This window comes from Atractosteus spatula, chromosome 4, assembly GCF_055471065.1.
Source record: "Atractosteus spatula isolate fAtrSpa1 chromosome 4, fAtrSpa1.hap1, whole genome shotgun sequence".
NCBI classification, from domain to species: domain Eukaryota; kingdom Metazoa; phylum Chordata; class Actinopteri; order Semionotiformes; family Lepisosteidae; genus Atractosteus; species Atractosteus spatula.
In genome coordinates this window covers 4,534,553-4,546,817 of record NC_142709.1, presented here as the reverse complement: position 1 = coordinate 4,546,817, position 12,265 = coordinate 4,534,553, and the positions used below count along the sequence as shown (strand labels likewise).

General features: G+C 37.7%; 1 protein-coding gene across 9 annotated transcripts in view; it reads left to right on the top strand.

Annotated features, from left to right (window-relative positions):
* dmd (dystrophin) overlaps positions 1 to 12,265 on the top strand; it is a 721,300-nt gene that overhangs the window by 364,294 nt on the left and 344,741 nt on the right. For all 9 annotated transcript variants that reach the window (XM_088914984.1, XM_088914986.1, XM_088914981.1 and 6 more), the window contains one exon: positions 7,901 to 8,051. In XM_088914984.1, the coding sequence (XP_088771110.1) occupies positions 7,901 to 8,051 (151 nt within the window). The remainder of the gene's footprint in view (positions 1 to 7,900; positions 8,052 to 12,265) is intronic.

Here is a 12,265-nt window from a genome sequence, read left to right as displayed (position 1 = left end):
AAATATTTAAATGCCTGAGATTGAAATGAGGAAGCACTCAAATAACATTATCGCTGCCTTTATTTAGGATAAAATGCTTGCATGTACTAGCAGAAAGCCACATGTTTCTATGGCATATGGCAAGGGTTGCAGTTCTCCGGCATCTGTTCTGGAAGCACAGGGCACAAGGCAGAACCACAGCCTGCAGTGGAGACCACTCCACACGCACACGCACACGGAGAGTTCAGAGACACCAATTAACCCAGCCAGCTCGGCTTTGGAAGGTGAGAGGAAAGTGGAAAACCTGGAGAAAACCCACTTTGAAAAATTCTTGAGGTATACTATCTAGTGCAAATTAAATAGGAATGAAATGTGAGCTACTGTACTCTGTAGCCAGTGCTTGTGAAAATGTGATTTTGTCTTTTGTACATTCTACCTAGCTGGAAACAAAAATGTAATGTTCTTCAGAAAAATCAACCAGTTGACTTTTTTTCAAGTATACGTCGACAGATCCAAATAAATTAAGTGGGAAATTCTACTAAAGGGTCTTATTTAACCAAAAGAAGCTTCCAGGTAATTTCTAAAGGACTGCAAAAACCCCCACATGGCTGTACTGCTAGTGACAGAGCAATCTTTCATGTCTAGGTAAATATTAAAAGATTTAAAGCTAGCACCTCCAATATATATATGGAAAAAAAACCAACACTATTGAATTCTCTTTTTGTCTCTGAGACTTTCAGGCGTCACACACATACAGTATAGTCACATCTGAATGCATAATAAGATGTCTGTCACCTAGCCAGTGGTCTGTAGCATTGTGATTAATGAAGGGCTCAGTCCCATTTCAGCCAGGGAGTCCGTATCTGCAAGAAGCTCTATCCCCAATTTTCTTTTCTGTATATACTGTATATATAGCGTATTGCTGAATTTGGTTTTTAGATATTGAATTTTCAATTTGAGATTACAGAGGACATAAATAGATTTCTGCAGAGGCATCTGGGATAGACTGCTATTTCTGCTATTTTTCTATGGACGTTTTTGAAATGAATATCACCTATGATCCAAAAAAAACTCTAAACAAATATTCACAAAACACACCAAAAGGAGATGTAAAAGACTTTATGATTTCATGACACACACTATTCAGATGGAAATGAAAGCCTACACATGTGCTGCAGTATTTACGAGTTTTGAAGCCCTGCTGATGATATTTTTAACTCAAGAGCATATCTGCATGTCTGTTTCATTTAATTGTTATAGCATCCTGCATTTACTGCCACAGGTCTGAAATGAGAACAGCATGACCCCAACACCAATGACATTCAGCATCTCTGTGGGCTCCTGTGATTGCAAGTAGAATACCCATGTGTGCTTACGTCTGTTCTACAAAAACAAGTAAAAGTGAAGTACTTCAATGGAGTCAGATCTAAAAACAGAATATTCATAAAGTTTATGTGTTAGAAATGTATGGGCTTTCAACTCAATATTTAATTAAGAAACCTAAATCTGAAAGGATGCAATCAATTTACATTTGTATTTATATTATTAGTTTATATTTTTTATAAATGCACATTATTTTTATTTTTAATTTTCTCCCCTTCTTACTAGATGTTTTCTTCTGTGCTGAATTTCAAATGGCTTGACTACCAAATAATTATAATTACAGACTTCAAGCACCACTTTACTTTCAAGTCTGATTAAATTAGATCTGCTTCTGACCTCTTCTGAAAGACAGTTAAACAGTTTACCTCCAGAATAGAAATCTGTTTGAACTAATTATTGGTAGAGAGAGACACATGACACCTACAGAAAGTCTTTGTTGTATCATATTATAAAATGCATGAGCAGCTACACTTAGGTCTGTAATTTAGAATTTATGATTCCAAGTGGGGACTGTGAAAACAGACATGTACTGTATATAAACCCAGACAATGAATATTGTGGAGCTGACATTGGACCAGCACTGCTGTTTGAGAGGGGAAAAATTGTTTCTGGAGATACAAACCTGTATAGCTAGAGTGGTTCAACCAGTACAAAAGCAGATTGAGCTACTGTATGTGACCAGGATGGTGCAGGTTTCAGCAGTAATGTCACTAGCTGATTGTGATCGGGCTCCAAGGTTCTGATCTACAAATAGCAGAACACTAGGTGACAGTTTTGTTTCAGTTCAGCCATCATTGGTTTCTATGTATGCTGTAGGAAAACAAACTTTAATGAAAAGTAATCTCCCATTCCTGAGGAATGAAAAATTAAAAACTCCAAACTCTTCTCTGGTCTGTGTTCCTGTGGCAGCGGCTCATTACTGTGCACTTGGGCTTAAGGCATTGTCATGGTGACATACAATTCTGCAGCACGTGTTGCTTTTCAGTAATATAAACGTTGTTTTCCTCCAGTACATGCTTTTTGCAGTGAGTGGTTTTAAACAATTTGTGCCACAATCTGGTTTATTTTCCTTTGAACTCGACTGAGTGTAACAACAGTGCATTTTGTGCCCAGCTTAAAATAATTTCAACACTTATGATTGTATTGTGGGATGCAGAAATCCAGTGGACAGAACATAACTGAGAACTCATTCCATAGGAACCTTTATCACGGACGGGCCAGTTTATGGACTTGTTCTGGAATGTCATCCGAAATAGGGAATGTTGTTGAAACGCGTTCATGGTCTGTCTGTTCATGTTTATATGTTTTTAAGCCGGTTCTGACCTGCATTTCGATATTAAAGATCTCACTAGATACTTTTGGGAAATTCTCTTCTGTGCAACTATGTCAATCAGTGTTACCACTGCGAACATTAGCTGTGTCAGATCCCCCTCAGGCTGGTGCTTTCACTGCTATCTCTTTTCTTGCTTGCTTAATGGACTGCCGGGAAGAGCTGATTGGTTAATGGTTTACAAAATGGTCTAACTGTTCTCATTTTCTATTAATGGCTACAGGTCTTTTTGCATTTTTACACATAAGAGAGTCAGCAAACCAGGAGTAGCTCTGAATCCACTAGCTGCTGTTTCCTCCACCATGCTTATTATCGGTCAGGAAATATGCTTTCAATCCTAGTACTGCTGAGAACGGCGCTGAATACATTTCTCAAGACGCAGTCAAAGAGTTAACTGATGCAGGCAGCTATGTGAATGTCCTGCACAAGACTGTGTACTGTATCTGGTGTCTAAATTCAGCACCATCGACGGCGCTGTCTTCCAGGGTTAAGGGTTCATGAACTGTCTTCTTTCTGATCTTTTTTTCCCTCCCAGGATACTAGTCTAGACATTAAAAGTAAACAGGTAGAGGACATTGCTGTTTGAAATGTCAGAATGCCATTTAATGCAACCTCTTCACTTTCTTTCTTTCTTTGTTTATTTTCTTGGTGTATTTTTGAATACCGTGACAAATGTGCATACAGACAAAACTCTTAATCAATTAATAGTTGAATGAAATCTGCGTGTTTGAAAAAAGCACTTATACTTGATCTGAATATTGTAGGTCGTTTTTTTTCATCCCTGACCCCAGGATGTGCTCCTTTCAAGATGCCAGAGTGCCGTTTTTATAACCTGATGTCCAACATTATACAAAATGAAAGATAAAGTAAAGTTCCTGACAGACAAAAATGATAACAGGGGAGTAGCAGATGTAGGAAATGGATATCTCACTCAGATGTTTACAAAGTATGAAACACAGAACATGCCTCAGGCTGAGCAAACACAGTTTTGTTTTAAATACTATTAAAATAGGAAGAGGCAGGTACTGGACACTTACAGTACGATACACCAATCTCCACAGCCCTGCGGTTTTCTACCAACTGTACTTAAGGAAACAAGAGCTGTTTTCATGGTCCGTTAACAAAAGTCTAACAAGTCTCTTGAAACAGGTACCTGCTTTGCTACTTTAGCACCTATCCATAAGAAGGCCATCAAAACCCAGCCAAATAATTAAGTCTTACGTACTTCTGTTATATACAAGGTTTTTGAAAATAGCAGCTGAAACGTAACTAGAGGATATATGGCTGTAAGATTCTAAGGTACTGTATAGTCAACATGGATTTAGAAAAGGTTGGCCTTGCTTACCCAATTTGCTACAATTCTTTGAACAAGCAACAGAAGTCATGGATATAATCAGAATATATGATATAGTATATTTTGATATTCAGAAGTCACTCAATAAAGTTGCTCATAAAATATTATTTCTCAATTTGCAAGCAATGGGAATTCAAGATGATGTATGCAGTTGGATTGGAAACTGGGCGATGGATAGAAAACAAAGGGTGCAGTTAAGGGGGAAATCCTCTAATTCTGAATGTCGTTTCCTGTGGGTTTACACTGGGTGCTTGGCTACATTTGATTGGCTCTTCTAAATCATCCCTCCGGGGTTTAGGTCCATATGGAAGGTAGCTAAGCTCTCCGCTTCATTTCTTTACCATGAGGAGTATTTTTGATGCCTCTTTCCCACAGGACCAGTTTTGATTATGGAGATAAACAGACTCGGTGCCTTAGATTACAAGCAGCGCTTACATTTCTAACACATAGTCGACTCGCAACTTACCCGTACACGCTCTCAACTTACACAGCTGCAACTTTATGCGGCTGGGTCCATAAAATAAAACAAAAATATTGAAAAAAACATGTTATTCTCTGAAGGATCCGTCAAGCATGCCCACAAGAGCTAGTTAGCGAGCCTATACAGTCGTCTCCTGTGAAATGAGTCTTTTCTCCCCCATTTCCACTGAATGACTCAGAGACCCGGCATCAGTACCTCTGTGCTCTCTCGCTGAGTAGCATCACCGTCTGCATTTTTCTTTCTGTGAGAAAACTCTGACATGAGCCCTAAACTGTGAAAGTAGTCAGGCGGTGACCAGTGACCCACTGGGGCCCGAAATGAATGAATCCAGCATTTATGTGATCACAAAACAGCGTGAGACATACTGTATTCGTGAAGCTGTTTTTTATTTACTGTTTTTATTCTTATATTTAATATCTTGAATTGCGGTTAGAAGTTAGCAGGGGTTTTTTATAAGGGTTATTTGGTCAAATTTGACTATACGCAAATTTGGCTTTACGCACTACTCAGAATTCTTAACCTCTGCGTGAGCTGTGAGTCGAATGTATTATTTCACTGTAAGTGCTGGACAGAGCAAAGTTCCCAACAACCATTGGTGTTCTTTAAGAATGGTTAACATGGAACCACCTGAAAAAATATCTTTCAGATGGTGCATTCCAGAAGGTCTTCATTCTCTTATTTGCATTATAACTGGTCTAGCAATGAATTAATGAATGCTAAACAATACCTTAAATATGGCAGTTTAAAAAATATATTAATGCTCATATTTTCTGAAATATTCAGCGTTTCAGAGGCCTTGTCTGTTTCCTGAAATGGGACATGGGTACATTTTCACGACGTAAAAAGCCAATTATTCATAGACATACGCATTCAGAAATTTGAGTGTGTTTTTACATTTTTCCTAGGCTGTCTCTGAAGTTCTCCAATTCAGTCAAGGCAGATCTCATCACAGAGATTCTATAATACATAACTCAATAGCAAAATATCATGTGTCAAGTACCAGAATTTGATACAGCCCAACTTTTTTATGATTATAACAACATTCCGTAAAGTATCCACCCCATCCTTTAGAACACAACTACATACCTTACTTTGCAGAAATGTGTGAGTGAAATGCAATTGGGTAGACAGTAAAGAGCTATAAAGCCTGTGGCTGCACACAGGGTACAATGAGGAAGCATAGGCAGACTCTGCAGGTCTGTGTGGTTCAGGAGGTTCAGTGCAGGTTGGAGTAGAGGCGTGAACAGGTACCCAGTACGGCACAGGGGGTGCTGTGTGGCTGACAGAGGCCAGGACATCTAATCACAATTTACCCTCAGCGGCTCTCAGCCGGCTGTGTGCCACTGCTTGGGGAAATAGTCTCCTATAGAAAGAACCCAGTTTCAAACCCGGAATCGTAGAGCTTAACCTGTGCTCTGGCGAGTGTCTTCACTGGTTGAGCAACTCAGGAAACCCCTAAGGTACCGCAGTCTTAATCTGTCTTTTCTTGCAGTGAAGGCAAAGAAAAAATGTTTACATTTAAACTAATGGAAACAATCGTCTCTAAAACTGCCCTAAAATTGAGATCAATTAAAAAGAGTCTTTAATGGCTTATATTTGGTTTTACAATGTTGATTTTAAAACATCTGGATACCATGTAAAGATTATACAGTACATCAATAGTAGAAAGTGGTAAGAAAACCTAACTTAAACATCAAAATATTCATATATCAGACAGGAACATGCAAAGCATTATAATAGTTACTGTACCAACCGATTGCTCTTAAACATGGAACATGAGCCATGGCTCATAAAAGATTGAAATTGAAATGGAAATATTTTAATTTTAAACACAGCTGGGTGTTACCACCACTTCTGCTGATGGAGGATTCAAATGCCATGAAAATTAAGCATAGTCTGAAATTAAATGTCACTGTTTTTTGGAGCACTGATGGACTTGGATGATCGTGCTTGTGCATCGCTGATTAAAATTTTTTAATTTTAAATTTCTTTCAGCCCAATAAACCACAATCAGTCTAGCATTTCAAAGGGAATGTGCTCTCTGCATTTCATGTATAAAAATCCATTCATTAAACTTAACATTAGGACAGAGAAATAAGAATACTATTATCAGCTGGACTGATTACACTTCTCCATGAAACAGATATGCTCTATTAATTATACTCTATACTCTAAATTTATTTAGAGTATTTTTAAGAAGACCAGTAAAGTTGAAAAAATCATTACTTTCTGATGAAAGCTTTCCTTTACTGATACTACAACTGTATTATTTTAATGTAGAATAACAAACTGCTTTGCTATTACAATATCTAAGTGCAGAAAAGCCAGCTAGAAGAGGAGAACATTCAGCCTGTGGAGCTCATTTAGTTCAGTAGCCTCATAGCTTGCTCTGCTTGTATTAGGAACAGACTCTGAAAGTATTAATTCACCTTGAACACCCACTAATTAAGCACTTTTGGTTGATTGTGTGTGGTTCACCAAGAATCAAAATGCAGCGAAATTCAGCATTCAGAAACTCAAATTCTACTAATGAAAGTATTAATATAATTATAAAATGTTATGAAAAATCAATACAATTACATGATTTACTCAATATAAATAAGACCACTCCCTGTAGGTGAGGTTCATGTTTAGAGATATAATATACTATTAGATCTTTTTTTATGATGTGTTTAAATGATCTCAGTACAAAGTAAAGCTTAAGGACAACAATCTGTATCTGCTGTGGCAGAAATAATGCTTCCTAAATTACTGAAGCAGTGTCATCATATCTGACTTTGCTGTAATTCCAACCTTTATTTCAGTAACAAGTGTGATTTTTTTTATATAAGTGTCTGATAATTTAATGGATTAGACTTTTATTCTGCTGTCTGTAAAGAGATTTTAACCTTCTTGGCAATGGCATTTGTTTCAATAATGTATCTATCCTGAGTACAGCATTTGACTTTACAAGTAAGATAAAACGAGTAGATGGAAAAGTGCCAGTGAAATTGTGTGCAAGACTCGCTGAACTCCCCAGATATACAGTGTTACATATACAGTATATACGCAGTACATCTCGTACCATTTGAGATAACTCCTAACTAGCAAAACACTATTCTTCAAAACCTTCTATTTTGTATTCCCTAGATACCAGGGAATACAATCTGCAATTCCCTCTGTACTGGCTAAAATGTATAAAAAATGTGTATGATGTTTCCATGCTTTTAAGTGCTGTATTGCCAGTTAGTCTTGTGTTTTTTAACTTTGTGAAGAGGTGAATATTCACATCAGCATCTCCATGAAATTGCTCACCCGCCAGTGTGAAGCCACGTGGACGCTGCTTGGTTACCCTGTTTTACCCTAACCTGTCTCTCCTCGTTCCCCAATTTAGGCGGTATGAGAAGTCTGCTGAGAAGTGGCGTCGTTTCCATGCCGACATGAAGAGTTTAACGCAGTGGCTCAGCGAGGCAGAACGCACTCTGGCAGAAACGGGGGCAGACTCTGGGAGTCAGGACCACAGCAAAGCCAAAGAACGCCTCAAGGTAGAGAACTCTGGGCAGTACTCAAATGGATTACAATAAATTGCCTTTTCACGTGTGCGGATTTGGATTAGGGGCAGACGCGTCTCTCCTGGTTTTGTTTTCCTGTTGTAGTTGTCTTGTGAAGGAAGTTTTTTTATATGATCCCTGCTGTTAGTGGGTGTTGCAGTACGTTCTGAGGACCTTGCCACACCTGAACTCTGACGTACTGCAGCTGGTGTCATAGTGCAGGTGGTTGATTTTTTAGAAAAGGTGGACTTTAAAGATACCCGATCAGATTTGCAGTTACCAATCGCTGTGATGTGGATGTTAGGGATGCAGTCGTGTTTCTGTCATGCGTTTTGTGGTTCGCAGTTGTCAGGGTTTGTTTGAGAATGGTATACTAGTACTGAACATTGGTAAGGCAGATTCTTCCTAACTGAGCTGAGGAAAATAAAAATTTCAGGGAATCTTGGAGATATTGATTTACTAGGAGATTTTCAGAACTTTGATGATATTCATTTGTCATCACTAACACGTAATTCCTAACAAGCCAGCTAAAAATGGATCAAGCAAGATGAGTGAAAGAGTGTCCTTCTAATTTTCTTACAGATGCTTGTTAATCAAGTGATTGCTGCTGCAATAATTGAATCTTGAGTTAGGAGCACGTTTCACAATTCTGAGGATTCTCTCTGGAACGAGTTTCTGTTTTGTGGGTTATCAGTGTATCTCTGCTCAAGAGGCAATGGATTATCACAGTAATGTATGGGTTATGAAATTTAATTTTGAGGTAATGATATTCTTCAGGGTAGCGCATCAGAGGGTTTTTGGTCTTGTACAGTACTGTAAGTTTCTACACTTGCATTTTACCTCCACAAACACCACCAACTTTAAATCTCCAATGCTTTTAACTAGCAATATACTCAGTTTGCTGCTACAGCTCCTGCAGGGGGAGAGTGGAGACTTGTATCACACACACTTTTCAGGGCTATTCGTAATCTAACACACTGTACAAGCTCTGCAATACCTTACAGAAGATTAGGAATGACCACAGCTTGAATCAGAGATTCCTGAGCTATGGGACTCATCCTGTAGCAAGACATTTTTTTCTGGGCCATTGACTTCCTTTACAATTACTGTATGTAAACATTTTCTTTCTCATCATATAGTTTGCAGGCTTGATTTCTTTTGGTCTTTGTTTGCAAACTTATTTAATACAGATTATTTTTGAAGCCGTGAAGGGGTTATGCATTTGTAACCAAACATTAATACAGTGTTGGTTTTTTCTTCATCCCTAATTAATATTTAGCTCATATATCCCATTAATCTATTTGTCTGTTGTACCCTGAGAGATAAACCCATAGACAATGTTAGCACTCACTTTCCCATTTTACTCTCCATGTGAAACCTCTTAATATGAAATGACAAAAGGTGTGACAACACTTGCATGATAAGAAATGTAAGCTTGTGGCATATGAGAGTTTTTTCACATTCTATCACTGAAACATTGTGCTTTGCTCTCATTAAGCCTGTTAATGAGATGCTTTCTGGGACTGAAACAGTAAGTACTAAATACGCAGCCAAACAGCTCTTCATATTTTATATTAAACCTAATGAGTTGGAACAAGAGAATGGCCTCCTGATGTCTTAGCACTTTGATGAATTTTCCAGTTCTGCTATTTTAAGTTTTTCTCCTCCCAAAATTCTACTATAAGTACAGGCAATGAATTGTATTTGTTTTTTCTTTATTTTTATTCTGTGATCCATTTCTATTATTCATCTCCCGTATTAATGAATTTGCTGTTTGATATAAGCTTCTTTCCTTCAAATAACAGTTCTGAACTATTCTGAAGTGAGCTCAACTGAAAGTTTTCTACAACACAGAATTACATAGTGTCTTGTTAAAAATGACGAAACACACTTCCTTTATCAGTCTCCTGTGGTTTATTTGTGAGAATGTGCAATTATCTTTGAATCTCAAACTCTAATGACCAAGAGTAACACCTCTCGATTGGAGAAGGTGATACCTGAGCTGCAATGGGAAACAAAGCCATTTCAACAGCAGGTTTATGCAATGTAACAATGGCTTAAAACAAATATATGTAGATAAAATGTTATCCCTTGAGCAAGCTGTCTTTTCTTGATGTTTTCCACGAAATGTTTACCACAGTGATATGACAAATGCTGAAGCAATTCATCCTTGCTGTGTACCTTCTCAACAGCACACAGAGTGTAAATTTCACAAGTCAAATTCTTGTGTGAGGAATCTCATCAATGACATACCGTAGGTCATATAGTCCTGCCTTAAACTTGGAATGAATGAAAATAAAAAGCCTGAGGTAAGCTCCAGGACAGCAATTGTAGTCTTGTGAGGTGTTTAAAACTTCATGGCTTCAGAAACACAGCTGTGCTGTCTTGGCCAAAGTATTTTCTCTACCAGCTGTGGGATTTGCTCCTGATCTGGGAAACGCATAGTGTTAGATCTGCACTGTAGACACTTTTTTTCCTTTCTAGGGGAGTTAGGTTGTCTTCACAATTACCAGAATAAAAAAAACGTAGTCTGTCTGATTGTGATGCTGTCCTGCAGCAGTTCAGTAGTGGCTTTTCAGATTTTATTAAATTTAGATTCAATCGATGAATTGGCTTCATTACTCTGTTCTCTTCCCCACTGATAATTGATGTGTGGTGAGCATTCTGGCGTACTTTGGCTGCCGTAATGATCAATAATATAAGGACATTAACAAATATGAAAACTTTGGAAACAAAGTTACCTGAATTTCAGCCTTGATAGATTGTGTTCTACAAATCCATTCTGTGAATCTAACCTAACAAATTCAAATATATGTTTAAAACAACAGCAATCAGAAGTGTTATACTCTTGGAAATGCAGATGACAGAACACTCTGCATAAAAAATGGACATGTATGTTTCTAATCAGGGTCATTTATATACTGTAAATTTCAAAACATCACTAATATATATTATTATTATTATTATTATTATTATTATTATTATTATTATTATTATTATAAAAAAACAATGAAACTATAGAAAAACAACCAAGGGTGACTTACAGTACAAAAGAGCTGAAGATTATAAACCAAATTACATCAAGTACAACAGAAAGGTAACTGACAGAAGACGTGGAACGATGCAGGGATTAATTCAGTTCTTTGAGTTCCCTTCCTGAAGTGAAGTTTTTTTTTGCAGTAGGTTTTGCCTTTCAGGTTACACTGAGAATTACATCAGCTGACTGACATGTTCTGAACATTTTACTGTATGATAAAGTCTGTAATAAAATCAGCAACAAAGCGTAACATTTATACTGAAGGCTTCCATTTAGCTCTCACCTTGAGGTCACCACTGTGAGCGATACGCTGGCTGAAATAAAATGATTAAAACAAGTTAGAGAGAAAGCTGTGTTGTGACGCTGGCATACAGCTAGCAAAAAGGATTCCGCTTTCCAAAAGCACGTCAGAGGTCTTGACCCATACTTCCTGGGACAGAGAAAACCTTGATTTGTTGAAATGTGAAGTGGTGTTGGTTAGCTATGGGAGTTTGTTCAAGAATGGCAAAATAAAGAGTCTTGTTTTTCTACCTGTTACTTTGGGCTGTGAAAACAGTGATCTGGACCAAGAAATTATAAAACAATGCTCATCAAAGATAGAAACAATATTACTGATAACATCCAGGCCCATATACTGTATAAATGTAAATTTCTTTCCTGAACATTATCATTATGTACTGTACAGTAGGATGCTGAGATTTAGAGGGCTGCCTAATACATAATGTATAACTAAGGTTGCTTGATTGCAGAATCTCCACTGCAGGAGAATTCAATCCAAGATTAACTCTCACACAGATCACAACAATGACAATATTACTGATCTGTTTCTCTGTCATAGTGTAAATTCAGTCTTCTCCCTTGAACAACAGCCCCACACTTCACACACTTGTAAAACAAAGAAAGCACTGGTGTAGTATAATGCTGTTAATGTTTACGACTGTGCAACACATTTGGAGAGGTAAAGAAAACCGAGTTAAATCCAAGATCCTCACAGCTGGTCTTCATTATACAGGTGACCCGACAACTGGTAGGAATTTAGGAAGAGTGCAACTGCAATCAAACAAACAGACTTCCCAGCGCTACATAATGTATTGCCTTTTGGAAAATGGCCTTTCAGTGACATGTTAAAGGAGGCTCTTTTGTCTGTGGTCAGAATATTAACAGATAATGG